Source organism: Syngnathoides biaculeatus, chromosome 17 (assembly GCF_019802595.1).
Source record: "Syngnathoides biaculeatus isolate LvHL_M chromosome 17, ASM1980259v1, whole genome shotgun sequence".
Taxonomy (NCBI): Eukaryota; Metazoa; Chordata; class Actinopteri; order Syngnathiformes; family Syngnathidae; genus Syngnathoides; species Syngnathoides biaculeatus.
Window position 1 is genome coordinate 12217702 of NC_084656.1, and position 21609 is coordinate 12239310.

Sequence of the window (21609 nt, forward strand, 5' to 3'; positions counted from 1 at the left end):
TTGTCCCTTTTGGGGTCGCCACAGCGTGTCATCTCAGATGAACACACACATGTTTGGCACAATTTTTTTACGCTGGATGCCCTTCCTGACGCAACCCTTCTCAGGGAGTGGAGGCCCCAGTGGGTTACGAACCCACAACCCCTGGTTTACCAAACCAGTGCTCTAACCACTGAGCTACGGGGGCCTCCTCCAACTGACCCACCATGCTGGTAAAAAAAAAAAAAAAAAAAAAAAAATAATAATAATCCAAGGTTTTGCAGCTACTTTTTAACAGTGCCTAAAATTCCAACCATGGAATTTTCTAATAGCCACTGTACTTTAATCACACATTTTCTCCAATGAATGCAATGAATTACAATTATATACATTTTGTAATTAAATGAAATACTTTCATTGCATGTAATTGGTTACTCCTCCATATTGGATACAATACAGAGGTCAGAGTGAGTCCACGCTCTTCCCAGCACCAATCATCTGGACCTGTTTATGTGGCTCGGCGTGAGGAATGTACTCTAACCATGCCTGTTTCTTGTTTGAACATTTCTTCCCACAGCCATCTGCAATTCCATGAGACATTTATGTTTTTTCACACTATCCATTCTCTCTCCCTGCTTCCCTTCAATCATTTGGCTCAATCCTGCACTTTATTTCTAGGTCACAATACTGAAATAAGATATACTATTTAAACATTTTATTAAAAGACATCAAAATGCAAATCTCAACATAGAAACTGTACGCTGACTTCCTGTTTTTAATTTAAAACAATGACAGAAATACTTGGCAAGTATTATCCATCCATCCATTTTCTTAGCTGCTTATCCTCACGAGGGTCACGGGGAGTGCTGTAGCCTATCCCAGCAGTCAACGGGCAGGAGGCTGGGTAGACCCTGAACTGGTTGCCAGCCAATCACAGGATACATAGAGACAAACAGCCACACTCACAATCACACCTAGGGGTAATTTAGAGTGTCCAATTAATGTTGCATGTTTTTTGGGATATCAGAGGAAACCGAAGTGCCTGGAGAAAACCCACGCATGCACGGGGAGAACATGCAAACTGCACACAGGCGGGTTCGGGACTGAAACTGGGACCTCAGGACTGTGAGACCAACACTTTGCAGCTGTTCCACCGTGCCGCGATGTAGTAGTCACAGTTATTAAAAGACAAAGTTTTACTTGCAATTATATAGGTCTTCCTGTAGATGAGGTGTATCATTGTTGTGCAACAGTACAATATTTATTTAGAACATTTTTTATAACGGTCAACGTTTATAAAGGATAAAGGGAACACATGTCGACTTAAAATCCCCAACTTGTAGTACGCGGAGTGCATGTGTGGATGTGTGCGTGCGTGTATCAACCCACTAAAGTCTTTGTAGAAAACTCCAACCATGTTAACAAGCCTGGACTCTAATGCAAACCAGGAATGCGTGTGTGCATGTGTGCGTGCGTGCATGTGTGTGTGTGTGTGTGTGTGTGTGTGTGTGTGTGTGGAGAAAGAAAGAGGAAGGTCTCCCCTCCTCAGTCTGTCTGCTGGCTTGAGGGTCTCACATCATGTCTTTTTTTGTACTCTTGCATTCTTATTCCCCAAAATTTCCCACCACGTGAGGACGACTTCAATCTAGTTTTGATCCGGATACAAATAATGTATTACCTGTTTTGATGTAACGTTCCACAGCTTGTTTTGTCTTTGTGCTTTTTTTTTTTTTTTTTTTAAAGAGTTTTATGAGCCAACTGACAAAACGGTGAAAATGTTTTGTTGCATTTGCACACACTGGCTTTTTTTTGCTGCCGTGTGGACCCTCGGTCACCCGGACTTGCTGGCTGCACGGCGGACCGTCCCTTTCGGCAAGCCCAAGATTAAGCTGGACCCCAATGTGAAGGACTGGGGAGACTATTCGGACCTCCCCTCAGGAATAGAACTGGGACTGGGCTTGCCTGTAGACACACAACATGGACATAACAGAAAGGTCGGAGGGTCGCCATCCAGCCTCACTCCTGAGTTAGATTTTCTCTCCGACTTTGCAGGCAAGCAAAATGAACAAATCAATTGAAGTGGATGCATGTTTGGTAGGTTGTCTTTTTGTTGTAACATTTCTTTTTGCCCATAAAATTGGATACTTTTTGCTTCCCCGTTAAATCATGCTCAATTTGTAACGCACATGCAGCTGAGTGGTTTGAAAAATCACAGTTAACCAAAACTTACTGGAAAGAAGAAGCTTGCTGGAGTGGAGTGTGCAACAGCTCCTCCCAAGTCACTCGTTTAGTTTTCTTTGTTGCATTGTTTACTGAATCCTTACCATCCATCCATTTTCTTAACCGCTTATCCTCACGAGTGTCGCAGGAGTGCTGGAGCCTATCCCAGCTGTCAACGGGCAGTAGGCAGGGCACATAGAGACAAACAGCCACACTCTCAATCACACCTAGGGGTAATTTAGAGTATCCAATTAATGTTGCATGTTTTTGGAATGTGGGAGGAAACCCGAGTGCCCGGAGGAAACCCTTGCAGGCACGGGGAGAACATGCAAACTCCACACAGGCGGGTCTGGGATTGAACCCGGGTCATCAGAACTGTGAGGCCAACGCTTTACCAGCTGATCCACCGTGCCGCCCCTGAATCTTTACCAGTAACCCCCCCCAAAAAAGTCACTTGTCGTCTCAAGATCCCGTTGCCTCCAATCATAACAATATTTACTTTCTAGTGCTGCTGATCCTACAAATAACTGTTCCTTACGAATAGTGCATCGTTTAAAAAGGAAGTTGTAAAAAAAAAAATACTTTCTAGTAAAGACAAATGTAATTGCAAGAAGCACTGTTACAACAAAGAAATAATGTAACCTACACATATTCCCAGATGTTTAGTTTTATTCGTGTATAAGAGCCTGTACATTTTTTTTTTTTTTGGGGGGGGGGGTCCCTGCAGGTAAAAAGCGATTGTGGGTAATCACAGCCCCCTCACACAATGACCACTACCTACGTATGATGGAGAAACAGCTGGAAGACATGGATCAGGTCATTCACACATTAAAATGGAATGTGCTATATGAACTTAAAAAGTGTCACGTGCTTAGAAATGTTTTGTGTGTGGGTGTGTGTGTGTCATTCAGAAATCTCTTAACTGCCGTCTAGCAGAAAGAGACACGTTCATCGTCATCGTCATCCAAAATGCCATGATGGAAGGGAGGATCCAGAAGACAAGCATACAAGGGGAGGCCACGGTGGAGAGCCTGGACCCTGACACTGTCACCAAGCTGCTGCACTACCTTGAGCTCACCCAGGTCAACAATGCTCATTGACAACAAATATAATCATTACTAAACAATGAGGGGTATGTGGAGAGAATATTGTAGAGTTGTGGGGGATGGGGGGGGGCATCTACATTTAATTGATATTGTCAGAGAATACTGAATGTTTATTATTGTGGTGGAGGCACGGTGGCTCAGCTGGAAAGCATTGGTCTCACAGTTCTGAGGTCCTGGGGTTCAGTCCCTGACCCGCCTGTGTGGACTTTGCACATTCTCCCCGTACCTGTGTGGGTTTTCTCATGGCACTCCAGTTTCCTCCTGCATCCCATAAACATGCAACATTAATTGGACACTCTCAATTGCCCCATAGGTGTGATTGTGAGTGCGGCTGTTTGTCTCGATCTGCCCTGCGATTGGCTGGCAACAAGTTCAGGGTGTACCCTGCCTCCATTCCGCCCGTCGAGAGCAGGGATAGGCTCCAGCATTCCCCGCAACCCTTGTGAGGATAAGTGGCTAAGAAAATTGATGGATATGATTGTGGTTATAGTTTGCAGTGGTGTAAAATTATATATATACAGAAACCTTTAAAAATTATAGTATTTGTATTATGTATTTTAGCTGTATATGACAAAGTTAGACACTTTTCAGTTATTCATATTTTTTTCCCATCCAACTCATACTTGTTGCCAATTTCATACATGGTTCAAAACATGTCTAATGGCAACTGTGTATTTTTTTTCTTGGATTCAGGACCAAACGTTCAACATGTTGGTGCTGAAAAAAAACCTGAGAGTCAGTGAACGGTTCCCTTATCCAGTTCAGATAGAAGCCGTCTTGGAGCTCATTGATCAGTTTCCGATGAGGAAGTTGGAGAAGATCACCAGAAAAAGATCTAACTTGAGGTTCTGCTTTATTACTATTATAAAACAGAATATGTGGCTTTTTTTGGTCATGTGTAAATATCGCAAGTACCACTAGACCCTTTTGTTAACATGTTTTTCCAGGTGTAAAAGCATGAAAAAGAAGATTGTGGTGAAAAGGAAAATGGTGAAGAAGAGGATTATTCTGAGTCGTCAGAGTCAAAGCAACAGGACCTCTGTGATTACCCTGCCAAGAAAACCGCCGGTGGACAAAAAGGCCGCCCTCAAGAGTAAGATCCAGGACATACTGAGCGGCAAGTCCAGGTTTGTCATTCGGAAGGTGCCGGCTGGGAGGAGAAAGGAGCCCAGCAGTGGTGGTGGCAAACAGGAAGAGGAAAAAGAGAAAACACAACGTCCTCCTGATGTGTCAACGAGAAAGGAGGAAGTGAAGAAAGAAAGGTAATTTCATCTCAGATTCGGGTCAAATGCAGAAACTATAACTGAAACTGACTTGGAACTTTGATTTTCTGTTGGTTTGTTCGTTCTGGTTTTTTATGGCTGATTCCATGACAGATAAATATTGATCAAAGGTCAATCATTCAAAATTCTAATTTTCTTGACCCGTTTAACCCTTTCCGGGCAGGGATTGCAAATTTGCAACAGGTTTAATATAGTCGAAAAAGTCTTTTTTTTTTTAAGTCCAGAGTATGATTTTCTGAAAGTATCAGATTTTTCTTTCTGCAAAATTTTATTTGGTCGAGAGAGGGTTAATTTGATTAAAATCGCCTCAAAGGATGCATGTAATTTAACATGGGAAATTAACAGGGTTTGCGTATAATCACCGCTGCCTAATCTAGCCATAATCCCCCCCACCCCCACATTTTTACATGGCCACGTAAAAAGTACACACTCCATATTACGTGCCCTTTAAGCCTCCTCGTTTTGCAGGCCTGATCCTACGTGGGATGAACGGCCCAAAAAACCTACTGAGGAGAGTAAAGAGGAAGAGCCGGGAAAAGAGAAAAGCTCCAAGAAAAAAGGGAAAGGGAAAAAAGGGAAAAAAAGGAAAGGAAAAGGCAAAAAGTCTGGCAAAGTAGCAAGTGAGAAGGACAAAAGTGCCTTGAAAGACTTTCTGGATCATTTCAAGGGGAAGAGAAGGTTGATGGTAAGAATCCCTGACTCATGTTACAGCATGCACTCCGTGATTAATTATAATGAAGTTTTTGTTTGTGTGTGCGTGCGTGCGTGTGTTTCCTTGGCGGAAGCTGATGTCAACCCCCAGCAGAGGTGCAACGCTATACGTGCAGCAGAGCACGAGAACGAGAGGCGGCACTGCGAGCTGGCCATCAGGAAGGTCACCGTGGCAACCATCGTGGGCAACGGCAACGACGCCACACTCACGTTGCAACACCACCAACTGGGTCAGGAACGATGCCACACTTAGTTGTACTCGTTAATTCATATTCGTTACAGATAAAACTACAAGGGAACTACAGTATTCATCCATTACACTTGGAAGTATGCGCTCATATTTAGGAGAAAATTGTACGAAACGTGAATGGATTCCTTTAGCTGTCATCGTTGGAATTGGAATAAGAAGAAGAACGAGAAGAGCTGGAGAGTAACAAACACTAGAGAACACCAGAAGCTCTTTTTTTTAGTTTTAATCTTGCAGAAGATGCAAAATTGCATTGTGCAAAAGCATTGAGTAAAGTATATGAGTAAATCTGGTCACATATTATGATGGGAAGCTGTGGGTGGCATTAATATGGTACTGTATAATTATCTTTACTTTTCAATGACATGAGAATATGAGATTCCAGCTCAATCAAAATATTTCTTTTTTTTTTTTTAAAAAGACAATTAATTGGCATGAAATGATTTGTCTTAGCCAAATACCATCTGTTTTTATACTTTTGCTTTTAAATGCATCTATTTTCAAGCTCTTTAAAGAAATATAGATGATACATATTGCATAAGTACCTAAGGAAGTGTCCATTCAGTGATTGAATCGTGTAATATGTGCACCAAAGAGTCCGAACCTCCATTGAGTGAGCTACCGGAGCAGCTGTCCGACCCGGGTCTGATCTTGCTCTTGCGATCTCAGTTGGGTCTGTCTTCCCCTGACCTTTTTTCCATGACCGTCACTGACTACGACATCATGCCCAACGTAAGATTGTTAAACTCAGACTGGGTTCAAACTTCCATTTGGACTTCATCTTTAAAGCCACTAATGCAGTTCCGGGGTTTACTGTTGCACCCCGTTTTGATTTCTTCCACTAGAGAGTGTTTGAGGCGCCGCCATCAAGCCTCGCTATGTTCGAATACATCGACAACTTTCCCTCGAGGCGTCCCGAGAAACAAAAAGAAAGGAAAAATCCTCCGGCCTGTGGAGCTGACAAGCAACAATCTGAAGCTGAGAATTCCCTGCTCAGGTACACGCACACGGTGTCATTTATTAGAACCATATCTTGTGGGTGGTGGGGTTGGGGGTGAATGCTATAATTGGATTAAAGTTATAAAGTTTTTTTTTAGTGTTCTTAGGCTCAGGGTTTAAGTTTTTGTCTCACTTGGACTTAAAACCCAGGCTCATCACTCAGTATAATCTTTAAGAGACAACCTATTCAAATTAGGCCATATTGTCCACCTGTGTATATCACGCTTTAACGAACGATATATTAGCTAAATGTTCGTAAACGTTACCCTGACTGAGCATGACCGATCATTGTAGGTTCATGTCAAAGAGGAGACTGTTGATCGTCTCTGCTCCGGCTGAGGATGACTATTCTTTTCAACAGCAGCTGTCTGCACTCAATGCACAAGAGTGTCACCTTGGTCAGTGTTACGCCGCACTCACAATTAGATGCACCCCGCATAGTTAAACAACTAACACCACAGTTGCATCCAAAATTCTATACAGTATTTTAAAAAGCCAATGCTGAATTTAATACCTGAGGGATTTTCACTTTCCAATGTTTTATTACTGTGGTTGCCGTGGAGTAAAAGTACAATCGAGCATACAGTAGTTCATGGTAATGATAAAATGAACACATTTAAATTGCATCTTTCAAATACAAGCTCTGATATTTGCAATACAAAACATGGAAAAGCTCTCCCATCTAGTCTCTATAGGCTACTATTATTATGAAATATTAATTTACTAAGGTTGTTCGTGAACTGGAGTCTACTTGTTACGGCTGGAGTGAAAGAAAACATGCGGAGCCAAAGAAAGCAGAAGAACACTTTCAGCAGTTCATATAACAATTTATCAACCGTTTCAGCCAAAATAAATAACGTTGACAAAAGGAAGGCGGGAGAAATTATCAACAAATGACAGTTGCAAAAGGAAAGGCCAGATATACTGACTAGCACTAGACAGTGGGACACTAACACTGAGAAGGACAAAAACAATTACAGCTCAATAAATGTAGGTCAGCAACTGCCACACACTAACAGTTGTCTTAAAAAAAAAAAAAAAAAAAAAAAAAAAAACACACAATCCAACCCACAATAAGACGTGTCCCCCAATATGACCGAAACTGAAATACCAGAAAACCCACAAAGTACACTATCCTCGCAAGAGGGAGATTCCACTCTGGGCTGGTTGCCAGCCAGTCAGTAGGCACGTGGACACAAAGAAACGTTCACATTCATACATCTGGACAAAACTGAATCTTCAATGCACCTAACGTGTATACTTTGGAATGTTAGGTTCATTGAATATTAAAAATTGTTCATAGATATGAATGTGACTAGGGCGTTTGTCTATAGACCATTTTCGACCACGTGACTACATGCGGGGCACCTGGCGACGTTAGATGGGTTCACTCCACTGACGCGCTGTTCACTCTATGGCTTTTGCATACAGACCGGAGTTACACAAATGTTTGTACGACTGTTAAAAGTGATGCATAAAGGCAAAAAAAACTTTGGAAAGTTGTCGGGGCTCATTAGATGTTGTTTCAAGAAACCGTCAAGAAGTGTGCTTTGATCGACAAGATCGACCCGTATGTCTTGGAGAAACACAAATGGAGCACACAAATCTCGAGTAACATCGTCCACTATCTCCTCTTCTCGACAAGCGCTTATACCGTGGACCAACTAAATTATTATTTTCATTTTTGTTACCAAGAGGGAGAGAGAAGTTCGATCGAGACGAGTCCCAATTGAAGCCCGCACCTTTTTCTCCACTTCTACGTTTTTAACTCAACTCACGAAACAGCCAGTGGTGCGGTAACTCCTTTTTGCAAACTTATAATAAAACAGAAAATAGAGATTTTGGAGACATGCACTGCATTCACACTCGAGTATTATGTAGCCCCTTGGCCCCAAAGAATACTTCTTCTTCACAGAACTCAGTTATTGCTAAGCAGGTATGAAATTCTAAAAGGTATCCAATACTTATCAAGAACAGAATGGTCCGAGCAAACTCGGACATAAGGGAATGACTTTGCTGCTAGATCAGCTCTTGTCACCGTTTGGTTGCGAAGTGCTCCGTTTTCTCGCACTGGTTCTTGACCACAGCGGGCAGTCGAAAGAAAGACGCTTTACAACGCCCACTTTCGTTTGAGCAACTGATAACGTAGCAGTGCGCCCCCATTCATACGCCTTTCTGAAATGATTCCTGCTTAGTTACTGTTTGTTTACTCAAATTTACCAAACCAAAATGGCGCCCGCGTTCTAAATCGGAAGGTGTGCGACGTCAGTCGAAAACAGTCAATATGTGCCCTGTGACTGGCTTTTGACCAGTCCAGCTTGTACCGAGCCTCTCGCCCCAAATCAGCTGGGATCGGCTCCAGTTTACCTATGATTAGAGTACAGAAAAATAACGGATGGACCGGCTTTCCTTGAGACTTTGAATTGAAGACCACCTGTCGATTCCATTGTCTGCTATCTCTCAGGTATTCGTCACTTCGCCATGTTGAAGCTAACTGGGGTTGGAGACAAAGCCTCGGGGACTGTGGTACTATTTCCTCTCAATGGCGAGTAAATTCCCTGTCTTATGGTCGCCATCACATTTTGCCTGCATGGTTTGCCTTATGGATTCATGACTATAAAGGGTGACTCGTCTTCACATTCCTGTGCTTCTGCGTCCAGGTCGCAGTCAAATCGAAGAGGAGCCGTTGCCTCGCGATGTGGTCAACGACCTGCGCGACCGGCTGAAGATCAGCAAGGACTACTTCAGCATGCTGGTGGTGGGCAAGGACGGCGACATCAAGGCGTGGTTCCCTTCGCCCATGTGGTCTCTGGATAACATCTACGACCTGGTGGACTCCATGGAGCTACGTCTGCAGGAGGAGAAACTGCAGCGGCGGCTCGGGATCCACTGCCCGGAGGAGCACGGGAGAGAAAGACGCGTGGGGGGAGGTTACCATGGTTACGGGGAAGCTCATTACGACTCCCAATGAATGGACCTCGCACTATAAAACCAGATATTTCTTATTTTTTTCTAAATATTGTAGTTACTGAAATATCGGAACAATGTGCATCATCCATGTGAGACAAATAAAAATGTCATTCAAATAAATGCCTCCCCTTCCACAACACTGCGTCCATCTGCAATAAATGTCCACGTGAAACATTAGTGTGGTGGTGCAAAGATGGTTCCGACTTGAACTTTTTTTTTTAACCTGGGAGAACCTTGGAGAAAGAAATGTTACGTCAAACTATTTTTTAAATCAACTTAGCTGAGTGGCGGCACGGTGGGTCAGCTGGTAAAGTGTTCTGATGACCTGGGTTTGATCCCAGCCCCACCTGCGTGGAGTTTGCATGTCCTCCCCGTGCCCGTGGGGGTTTTCTCCTGGCACTCCGGTTTCCTCCCACATTCCAAAAACATGCAACATTAATTGGACACTCTAAATTGCCCCAAGGTGTGATTGTGAGTGCGGCTTTTTGTCTCGATGTGCCCTGCGATTGCCTGGCAACCAGTTCAGGGTATACCATGCCTCCTGCCCCTTGACAGCTGGGATAGGCTCCAGGACACCCCGTGACCCTCGTGAGGATAAGCGGCAAAGAAAATGGATGGATGGATGGATGGATGGATGGATGGATGGATGGATGGATGGATGGATGGACTTGGCTGATTTATTTGATTCCCCCACTCCCAGCCCTATATACAAAAAAGCTTCCGATGCAAAGTGGCCCTTGCACAAATATTGTATATAATTTTCAGCAACTCGATCAACAAGGACACATGTATTTTAATCTAATATTTCCCACTTCTAATACTGTACATCCAAGCTGTAATGTTTATACAAAGAGTAAAAATATGTCATGGAAAATTTGAAACGAGAAAAAACAAAAACACTTTTCAAAGCGCATGCTTGAGGTGGTAAAACTCAAAATTTTTCATTGTTGGAGTGCTTTAATATTTCATATTTTATAAACTAAATGTGTCGACCAAATGACACCTTTTCATTTAGGAATCTGCACCATAAGTCAGAGGAGATTCTAAAATTCACGTGTGTGATCAGAGAAAAAAAATCAAACATCCCTGCCAAGTGTTGATCCTGGAACTACATCTGTGCTAATTATAATAATGTTGTGTGTGGAATCCAAAGGACATTAGACTTTGACCAGTACGAGCTTGTTTATAACACGGAAGAACACATACACCGAGAAGAGGTTTGGCAATACAGAAATGTTATCACGATATCAGAAGTTACCATCCTGTGGCGGGTGAGAGGCCCGCGTGCCGTTGGCAGCCCTTCCTTGATCGTAAGCAACACTTTTTTTTTAAAGTTTCTCCATGGTTCCAAGTTGGTGAACACATGCGGGAAACAAAGTTGACAGCGACAACCAAATCCATGAGATCAGCACAAAGAGATAACAGTGTGCGGTACACACACACACAGACACACACACACACACACACACACTGCAGGAGAGGAAGTAGCAGACACAGTACCTACAGAAGTTCACACTCAGACACTCAATGCTTGAGCACTCTTTGATATACACTAGTTCTCAGTAGACTGCAGACATCTATCTCTTAGATAGGTACACACACACACACACACACACACCACACACACACACACACACACACACACACACACACACACACACACACACAAACACAGACACGAACTTCATCAGACACAACAGAGGCCAGCGGGATTCCTGCCCTCAACATGGTGAGTACACCTCAAACTTCATTTAAAAAATTTTATATATATATATATATATATATATATATATATATATATAGACACGATTGCTGAATTGCTTGATAAGTAACTTATTATCATTATTATAGGCAGCTACTTGTAGTATTTACTCACTAGTGACATATGCGGAATTAGACGGGACTTGTATGAGTATTTACAGGCGGGTCGCTGAGGGGATATTATTTATTCAGCGGGTATTCAAATCGGTCGAAAAATGGAGCCAGTTATTTTTCACGTTTGCCTGCGTTGCTTGTGCAACTTTGGCCGCCACCTTTTAACAAAGTGGAAATAGGAATGTTTGCTTCCTCTTTGTTTTGACCAGAGGACATCACTTCTATCTTTATATAGCACATACAGCTACTTCACAGAGCTGGGTTGCTATAATTCTGTGCAGTTATTTGTCATTTGGAATATTGAACCAAAGGGCAGTAAATTTTTCCTTTACGCCTGAACTTGCTCATTCTGCGGCAATATGCAGTTCCGAAATACAAAAGAGGATTTAGAAAGTTGTTTATTGTCTCGGTGAGACTATAGTGTGTGTCAAAGTGTGTCGCATTGGGCCGAGAGGCACTCGCAACTTTCTGGAGCAACACGTGTTGAGTAATTTTAGCTTGTTTTTCTGGTTGAGAAACAGACACATGACAGAGGGTATTTTTCAACTCATTTGATTTTCCAGGTTGTCATGGTAATGATGCTGGTATCTTTTTTTTTTTTTTTTTTTTTGCATCAGTGGCAGGTGGGTGTTGTGCCCCTCCTCCTCCGCGTTCAGCTGTCGACTTGTATCGCATTCTACATTATTCAAACTCCATTGGAAACTTCAGCTTTACAGATGCCACATCAATACGAGTTGTAGTTTTTTTTTTCATTAGTTGAAAAACATGAATTAAATGTAACTGTTTGCTGTAGTCACATTTTCACTTTTTTTTTTTTTTTTTTTACACAACAATGACGTTATCCCCATATAATGACAGCCACAAAATGAGAATGATTTCTTGCAATTTGAAGGTGCACTTGGCGCGATATATATTTCAATATATGTATAATATATATCCTCACCATCGCAAAGTGTCAAGTGTTTACTACGGGGAAGGTATTACGTACTTGTACAAATGTGTCTGATATAGCCACTAATTGAAATAGTATATATCCCCTCTGGTAGGCTTTGCACCACTTTATCTTTGACCTCTGCAGTAAACGTCAGCTTTACAGATGCCATGTCAGCTCTGCTTCTTGCAGTAAAAATGTCTGCAGTTTCAGATTATGGCAGCAGCAAAAAGAAATGCGTTTCTTGGAGGTGCAGCTTGAGTTGTGTGATTAATTTAACGTTTGATGTCAATGATGTCCGAAGCCACGGGGGCATTCATATCGCAAGCTGCATTTATCATTTGCATTTATTTTGCTCTAATAACTTCACATGCTGGAAAGAATAGATCTGGAAAAAATGGTGCTGTACACATTTTATTTAATAATACTCTTTCAGGCACGGTGTTTCAGCTGGTAAAGTATTTGCCTCACAGTTTTGAGGACCCAGGTTCGATCCTGGCCCCGCCTGTGTGGAATTTGCATGTTCTCCACGTGCCTGCGTGGGATTTCTCCGGGCACTCCGGTTTCCTCCCACATCCCAAAAACATGCAACATTAATTGGACACTCTAAATAACCCCTAGGTGTGATTGTGAGTGCGACTGTTGTCTATCTCCATGTGCCCTGCGATTGGATGACAACCAGGTCAGGGTGTACCCCTAAGTGTGTGGTGTTTGTCTCGATGTGCCCTATAATTGGCTGGCAAGTTCAGGGTGTACCCCGCCTCCTGCCCGATGACAGCTGGAATAGGCTCCAGCACTCCCCGTGACCCTTGTGAAGATAAGCGGCAAATCAAATGGATGGATGGACGGATGAATGGATGGATACTCTGATTAAAAAAAAAAAAAAAAAAAAAAGCCATGGAGAGTACCAGACAACATTGACAGGGGTTCAAACCTAAGCTTTTGCTGTCCTGTATAGAGTTCATATATTCTTTCCATGCTTTTTGGGGGTTTTCAATGGGTATTCTGGCTTCCTCCTATATTCCAGAAGCATTGGGTTCATTGAAGAGTAAAGCAGGGGTGTCATCCTAATTTTTGTCGTGGGCCACATCGTAGTTATGGTTTCACTTGAAGGGTGTTCATGGCTGCATGGATGATATTCTCATGTTGTTGCATATACACGACAAATTGACCAAGAACTACTTTTAAAATCAGAAGCCCGTAAAAATTGTTCAACTACTGTATTATTCAAAAAAGGGGAATTGGTTACTAAAAAAGTTTGGAACATATATAAAAATTTTGAAACGCAAAGACAATTTTCAGTCTCGGTATTTTTAGAGAGAAAGATGAAATCAATGCAAAAGGATTTGCTCATTGTGGGCTGTAACTCATGCTGTGGCTGTAATGAGGTTCAATTTTCTAGAACATGGATGGATGGACAAAAGCAAGTTTGAGTGTGAACCTCAATAGGTTATGTGTCAACATACTTCCTCTCTTGCAGTGTGCAAACATGCGAGGTGACCAGGAGAAACAACGCGAGCAGTAACTGTTCATTTGGTACACCTGATAGCGTATTAACATTAAATTTTGCTTAAAAAACCAAAACAATGATATTCATGTCAACATTTTGTTTCTTTGTGGTGTGCTGTGTGTGGTTATGTTTATTGTTTGGCAACAATATGATATGCATGAACAACAACTACATTAATAATAACAATTGAATGACTCATATCTTCTTTTTTACCCTCCATAATAGACATAACTTTTGTCAACTACTGCAGAACTATCCATTTCAATTAAAATTAAATTACAACTGAATTGGCAATTATTCCGACATTTGTAACATTTCTCCATGAATTACAAGTCCTGTGATTATTTATTAATTTGTCTTAGCATACGTTCATTTGATGGTCTTGTTTTGCGCCAATGTTGCCCTAGCAACAGCTTATGCCTTTGACTCTTATCAGCACTTCCTTGTAGCGTGTGGTCCCTCCAACACTGCAACAAAAGTGTCGCCGCTTCTCTAAATCGCCCACAATTGTAAACATGAGTGTGGTTGTTGGTCTCTGAGTGTCCTGCAATTGGCATGGTGACCACTGCCTTTCGCCTGAAGTCAGCTCGGATAGGCTCCAGCTGCCCACAACAAAGGATAAGCAGGATACAAAATAAATGAATGGAACTCCCAAATTGTATGAGTTTAGGGCATGTGTCTGTAGTTGTATTATTTCATTTATTCGTGTCCCGCGCCGCTTATCCTTACTCAGGTCAATTATTGATGCCATCTCTATTTTCTTTCCCACTGCTTCTAGGAAAACAAAGCTGACGTCAAGGCCATCATGGCTCGTTTCCAGGCCAACACCGGGAGTGCCGATGAGAGCTCCTCACCATCACCAAGACCCAAAGCGCCCCTCAACCTGACCCTCTCATCTGGTCCCGCCATACCACCCAAGAAACCAGTCTCGGAGAGTTTCTCGGGCAGCACTTTAAATCTACCGCCCAAACCCTCCTCCTATCTTAAAAACACAGTTTCCGCTAAAAGTGACACAGAGGTCCTCGGAGCAAACAAAACTAAAGCACTCACGAACAAATTCTGCAACACCTCAGGTGAGACCGTGAATAAAAAACCTCCATTTGACAGAGGGCAGACACCTCCGAAGCCCCTGGAAGTAAAAAGTCCTGTCCTGAAGCCTCCTTTCAGCACAACACTTTCTAATCCCAAACCTCCTGGTCCTAAACCACCTCTGCCAGAATCCAAACCCAGCTGGGTAAAAGAAGAGTGCCCACCTATTGATCCCACTCCTCCAAAAGTGCCTCCTTTGCACCGAAAACCCAACAGCACCATTGTCAGGTTGTGGCAGCAGAATGAAGGCAACACGGACAAACCTGTCCCTCCCGTAAGCTTCATGGCAGCCCAGGTGACCTTCAACAAGGAGACGGATAAGCCAAAATCAGACCTCAGTATGGAGGCGGATGCCAAACCACCTACCAGTGGCAATCCTGCCGTCCCCCCTCCGAAACCTCCGGCCAGTAAAAAGCCCAGTTTGAGAAATCCACCCAATGCTTCTGTTCAGAACAGCAGTGCTAATCAAGGATCCACTTTGGAGCCAAAACGCAACCCACTCCCAACCATATTCATATTGGGCCCTGCTCCTGCTAAGCCAAAACGACCCCCCAAAGTGGACCTGGAAGACTTCAAACGAGCTGCTGGGATCTTTACTGGTAAGTTGGAAATCTTGCCTATTCATGTGGAAGCTCTAAGGTCCCTTTTTTTTTTTTTTTTTTTTTTTTTTTGGAAGACTTTTTTTTTGTCCACAGGAAATCACTTTCAAGCAATGATTGCACATTTTTTCCTTCTAGGTTTTGTCCTCGTTAGGCTTTCCAGGGAGCTGACTTTATAAATTAGTGACCTAACAGTTATTCAAAGGTTTTCACTGAAGTCACATAGTGACTTCCTCTATTTGTCCAGTGAACCTCACTGTCCATTTTCTCTCTGGGCCCTGCCCCCATGAGGCTCAGTTTGTGCTGGTGTTAAGGGGAACTTGTGTACAAGGAAGCAGAGAGTGAGCGTTTCAAGCGGTAGCTACGCTATTTGTAGACAGATGAGATAACGCTTCATGTAATGACACCTCATTTTCCTGCCATGTTTTAAAACCGGATGATAGGTCTAGTCATCCATAACAAATATTAATTTATCATTATTTGTTACTATACGGCAGGGGTGTCAAACTCATTTTTGTCACGGGCCACATTGCAGTTACAGTTTCCCTCAGAAGGCCATTATGACTGTGAATCCATAAAAATCTTTAATCAGCTCATCATGATTACATGTGAAATTTAAATTTTTTCATTATTTCAGATTTTAAACTTCACTCTTATTATATGTGCATCAAATTTCAATGTGTGTTTCATGATAAGATATTGATACTCTGGCTTTAAGTCATAATCCCAATAAATCACCAATAAATTGCGATATCGGATATGGAGGGTTAGAGTTAGAGATCGGGCGATATCATGATGTATCGTGACCGTCAACGACACATTAATAATACACCAACACCCAAATGTTACCATCTGGGTTCACTAGCAATGAATATTGATATCACAATGCATCACTTGTTCTCACAATACATATATATCATACACATAAGTATCAAGTTTAATTATTATTATTAATTATCAAAATCAATGAAACAATTTAGTTATATAGTATTTTTTAATGTTAGATACTAACATAATGACAGTATGAATTTTATTGGTGGCAAAATATTCTAATAACTGTTAGACATGATGAAAAGAAGAGTAATAACCATACTGATAAATTCAGCAAACAAAGATTTTATTTTATATTGTATTTTATGCACATTATTTGACCTTCACCTAGTGCGAGGTAATAATTCATCCGTATTAAAGTAAAACATTAACCACATCACTTTGATGAGGGCTTCCCACATCTGCAATATTTTCGTCAACATATCATGCGTATATCTAATATCAACTGACTAGACGTGGCATTATGGTCAAATTTTAGTCACCTATGCGCTATATCAGTTGTCTATTAATGAAATCCATATGGGGTGCAATTGTTTTTGTTACAGGAAATAGCATTTACAAAAAAACAGTGCCCCCGCCTCCCCCATTCTCCGGTAACAACGGTAACCACACAAGCCGGCCTCAGCCACCTCTAACCGCACTTCCGAGCTTGCCTCCGCGACCTGTCGGAACCATGTAAGGCACGCACAAATACACACATATACACACATGTAACAAGCTGAAACTTCAACTTGTATTTCATAGTGGGCACCAGGAAGAATCGTATGACGACGTTGACGCCATGAATATCAGCGGTCCTTCTCCTCCTCCTCTTCCTCCATCCGCAGGTTCAGGAAAACTCTTGACACTATTAAATGCGGCATTATGTGTTGCACATATCTAGATACTTCATATCACATTTGAGTGGGTGCCACGGTGGCCCAGCTGGTAAACCATTGGCCTCACAGTTCTGAGGTCCCGGGTTCAATCCCGGACCCACCTGTGTGGAGTTTGCATGTTCTCCCCGTGCCTGCGTGGGTTTCCTCCGGGCACTCCGGTTTCCTCCCACGTCCCAAAAACATGCAACATTAATTGGACACTCTAAATTGCCCCTAGGTGTGATTGTGTGAGTGGCCATTTGTCTCCATGTGTCCTGCGATTGGCTGGCAACCAGTTCAGGGTGTACCCCGCCTACTGCCCGTTGACACCTGGGATAAGCTCCAGCACTCCCCGCCACCATCGTGAGGATAAGCGGCTAAGAAAATGGATGGATGGACATTTGACTGCAAGTCAATCCAAGTCGGACCGAGTTTGGCACATAGTTATGACAATTTATGGGTATTAACTGGGAGCTTGTGTTACTATATGCGAACAAATAATTGTCTTCATAACATGTCCGTTCGAAATCTTTAAGATTATTTTAAACCCTAAAATATTTCTCTTTTTCTTTTGGGCTTCCTTTAGGTCATCCAAGCCTACGGTCCAAGGTGACACATGCTCAATACACACTTTCCCAACAATGCTAATTTGTCTCATTACTCAAGAAACCAAGTTTAGGATTATTTTTTTATTTGATTCATTCATTCATTTATTTGGGGCGGGGGTGATTTGTGTACTCTCTGCTCAGGAAGAACAAGACGACGACAGTGGCGACACGTATGAGCCGCTCGATGAAACCTGGTAAGAGAATGTTTAAGATGAGGGTATCAACTCCCCGGACTCAAGTTAATAAGACAAATCAAATTTATATTCTGCTCGACGCCTGTGCTTTTGTGCTCGCATTTCCAAAGGGACGAACAAGAGAAGAGGAAAGAGAAGGAGGAGAAACGACAACTTGAGGCCGAGATGAAGGAGCAGAAGGGGCGAGAGAAGAAAGAACAAGATGCTAGAAAGAAATTCAAAGTTAGGTCAAACTTTTTAACACTTTTGTGTACAAGTTACAATGTATTTTTGGTTGTTATTGTTATTTTGCACGTCAGCTTGTGGGCCCCGTGGAGGCAATCCAACGAGGCAAAGCGTGCGTGGACTTCAAAGGCAGTAAAACTGAACTAGCGCTGAAGCGAGGAGACTTCCTGGACATCGTTCGAGTCCACGGCAACCCAGAGGGAAAATGGTTGGGACGAAAACAGGATGGATCCAGTAAGTTTATTATTCTATTCTGCAAATTATCGACATCCAACGATACAGTATATCAGCTCCCCCAGAATAAAATCAGATTTCACTTTAGTAAAATCATGATTATTATTGTATGTCAATTCCAAGTTGCCCGTTCTTTTGTCAGTCGGCTACGTGAAGACCACCTCAGTGGAGGTCGACTTTCAAACTCTGAAGAATCACCCGGCTCAGCAGATCCCCAAGTACGACGTGTACGACGACGTGGACGTGGCCTCGTCAGACAGCAGGTGCAATTAACGTCCGAATATTTCACACATTTCCAAAATTCATCTTGCCGGGAGAGGCTCCGCCTGAACCCCAAGCGGCTTCTAACGAAGAAAATGGTTTTAAACTGCTTTGAGTACAAATACAGTGTAGCAAAATAATAAATACAAATAGTGACGTGGATATACAGTACAGTTTTTCACCATTGCATAAATAATTCTGCTTCCCCGTCTGTTTCCCCTATTTTCTGTCCACAGTGGGATCAGCGGACAAGGAGGTAACATGCCTGAATACTTTACATTCACTTCCATTTTCTCTACCTCATCACAATCCAAAATTCATCATTGTACAGTATTTGTTTTTTCTTTCCCGCAGTGGTTTTGCCACCTCCCCCAGAGGAAGATGAGGAACTATATAACGATGTCATTGATTCGGATTTAGATGTGCGGTGAGCAAATGTTACGCTGGAAAGTGAGACGTTGTGAAATATACAGAACTACAGACATAAATATTTGACTCTTTAGTCGCCTCCAGCCCAGGTCATCTGTTATAAAGCAGCTGGGCCTCTTGAAGATGTTCGAGCGAAACAGGCAACCAGTCAGCGCTAAAGTGTAAAAATACACTCAGTAGTAAGACGGGTACTCACACGTTAATCCTGGGAATTCCTCAAACTCCACCATAATCGCTCACGTCATCAACAAAAGGAGGAGATGATCCCTTCTTGCGTTGGTCTCTTTGTAAACAACTAATGACCTCAATAATATTGCATGATTCTCAATATCTAATATGGATGTTTCTGTGATTATCAGTTCGGTGTGTTTCCCCAACTAATCCCGCGATCGTGTTTGTGTCGCCGATGCATGACGCCGTGCCGTTTGAAATCCGGGCATCGACCGCCAAAACGATCGCAGCAGTCAATGTGGCGGGTGATCTTTCAGCGCCGATGCATGATCAAAGGCATATTTGTAATTTATTCTCATTTCTTGCGGCACGCTAGACTTCCTCCACCCAGCCAGTTCACGGCCGAGGAAACACCAGGTATTTAAAAAAATAATAATTAAAAAAAAAGAAAAATGATGATGCTTGGTGGATTTCCCCTTGCTAACGGATTTTGGTTCATTGCAATTTAAGTGGACGATGAGATCTACTACGACGTTGACGCTCAAAGCCAACCACCGCCTCCCCCCATCAGCAGGTCCAGTCAACATCATACTCAGCTGATTTCCAGCATTTTGGGCTGCCTTTGCTATTTCTTCCATTTTTATTTCTTTTTCAGCATCCCAACCCTGAGAGGCAAAGGCAAGCTTGAAGAGGTCGACCCAAAGAGGACGAAAAAGTTGGAGAAAGAAGAGAAAGACTTCAGGAAAAAGTTTAAAGTTTGTATCGCTCATCCATTTGGGGAGACGTTCAGGACAGCTTTAGATCAAGGCTTGGATTTAATTTTTTTTTTTTTTTTTTTTTTTAAAGGCTTAACCTTCCATGGATTCAGAATTTTCTTCTCTGTAAAATATGACTTAGTTTGGAGAAGGAAAAAAAAAAATAAAATAAAAAAATAAATTTAAAAAAAAAAAAAAAAAAAAAAAAAAAAAAATCGGCATTATTCCTGTAAAATTTTGACTTAAAAAATACTTTTATTTTTATTTTAAACTTTATTCTTGTAAGACTGACTCATAACAGTTTTTCCCTTTTTTTGTATTTAGATACGGATTTTTTTTTCGAGAAAAAAATTCTCATTCTATTCTTGGAATATTATTTTTTTCCTCAGAAAAAACCAGGGGAAAAAAAAGAACCTTTTTCCTCCCAAGATTTGTGTGATTGCAACTTTTTTTTGCGCAGTTATGGAATTACTCTCCTACGATTTTTTTGGGGGGGGAGTATTGTATTTCTTCTCGGAAAACAAAAACCTTAAACTTGACAACAATGCACCAGCTTTAAAGCCTTTAGTGGAACAAATGGATGTCACAGACCTCAAATGTGTTTCCAGTATGACGGAGAGATCCAGGTGCTGTATCAGGTGACCATCAGCCCGGCGATGGTGAACAAAAAGTGGGCCGGCAAAGAACTGCCGATCAAAGCCGGGGAGAAACTCGATGTCATCGTCAGGCCTGCCGACAACAAAATGATCTGCCGGAACGAGGAGGGCAAATGTGAGTAGACAAAAAGTATCATGACTCACACACGACATGTCCCATTATTATTAATTCTCTGCACTCTGCTCACAGTACTCATGATGTACTCTAATCTGTGTTTGTCCCTCACAGTTGGTTACGTTTCAATTTTCCATATTTCCACAGAGTGAGTACCACAAACATTTACACACGATTCACCTTGCAAACCAGAAAAGGCACAAAAAAAATATACAAAAGTGACGATAAGGAAATAAACAGTTGACTTGTTTTTGGTTTGTTTACAGCGACGGGGAAATTTATGATGATATCGGCGACGGTACGTTTTTTTTTCTTTTTAAATAAATCTTAACCTAAAAGTCAAAATCAAAGCACTTTAAATCATGATTGCATCTCTCTCCCCAGATTGCATCTACGATAACGAATAAGGAGGAGGCTGCATCTTGTGTATATACAAGTAGTCGAATATTAAATGTTATTTAATCCTATCTGGAAATCGTCACTCAGTCTTAAGTCTTTTGGATACATTATTTGAAAACATAAAAAACAAGCAGTATTTACGCCCATTTCATTTTAATTTATGTGAAGGATTTGTTGTAAAATATTCTCAGCTTTGTGTACGCATAAAACTTTTGTAACATTCCCTGTAAGATGCCGTCACAAATTCAAATGTGTTACAGCCTCTAAAATAATGTACATAGCCTTACGTGACATATATAATGTGAACATTTATAAAGTGTCTTTTTCTTCAGTTCAATAATAAATATTCCAACAACTT

At 41.9% G+C, this 21609-nt stretch overlaps 2 protein-coding genes across 3 annotated transcripts; both read left to right on the top strand.

Annotated features, from left to right (window-relative positions):
* Positions 1 to 1327: 1327 nt before the first annotated feature.
* Positions 1328 to 9627, top strand: ccdc80l2 (coiled-coil domain containing 80 like 2). The gene is given in 13 exon segments (XM_061801844.1): positions 1328 to 2028; positions 2924 to 3012; positions 3108 to 3278; positions 3996 to 4147; positions 4250 to 4564; positions 5054 to 5270; positions 5371 to 5413; positions 5416 to 5526; positions 6139 to 6275; positions 6389 to 6540; positions 6837 to 6940; positions 9007 to 9087; positions 9203 to 9627. Coding segments are annotated over 13 exon segments (2160 nt in total). The 5' UTR covers positions 1328 to 1751; the 3' UTR covers positions 9514 to 9627.
* Positions 9628 to 11007: 1380 nt separating this feature from the next.
* On the top strand, positions 11008 to 21609 carry fyb1b (FYN binding protein 1 b). Of its 2 annotated transcripts, XM_061801842.1 has the most exons (19): positions 11009 to 11241; positions 14607 to 15516; positions 16893 to 17022; positions 17092 to 17174; positions 17791 to 17813; positions 17954 to 18006; positions 18117 to 18228; positions 18306 to 18465; positions 18608 to 18728; positions 18963 to 18982; positions 19081 to 19153; positions 19230 to 19316; positions 19703 to 19743; positions 19837 to 19900; positions 19982 to 20081; positions 20690 to 20852; positions 20967 to 21000; positions 21119 to 21150; positions 21237 to 21609. In XM_061801842.1, the coding sequence occupies exons 1-19, from the start codon at positions 11239 to 11241 to the stop codon at positions 21257 to 21259; spliced, it is 2232 nt and encodes a 743-aa protein (XP_061657826.1). In that variant the 5' UTR covers positions 11009 to 11238; the 3' UTR covers positions 21260 to 21609. The 2 variants fall into 2 exon arrangements, with proteins under 2 accessions (XP_061657827.1, XP_061657826.1); XM_061801843.1 differs by lacking the exon at positions 19230 to 19316 and having other exon boundaries at positions 11008 to 11241.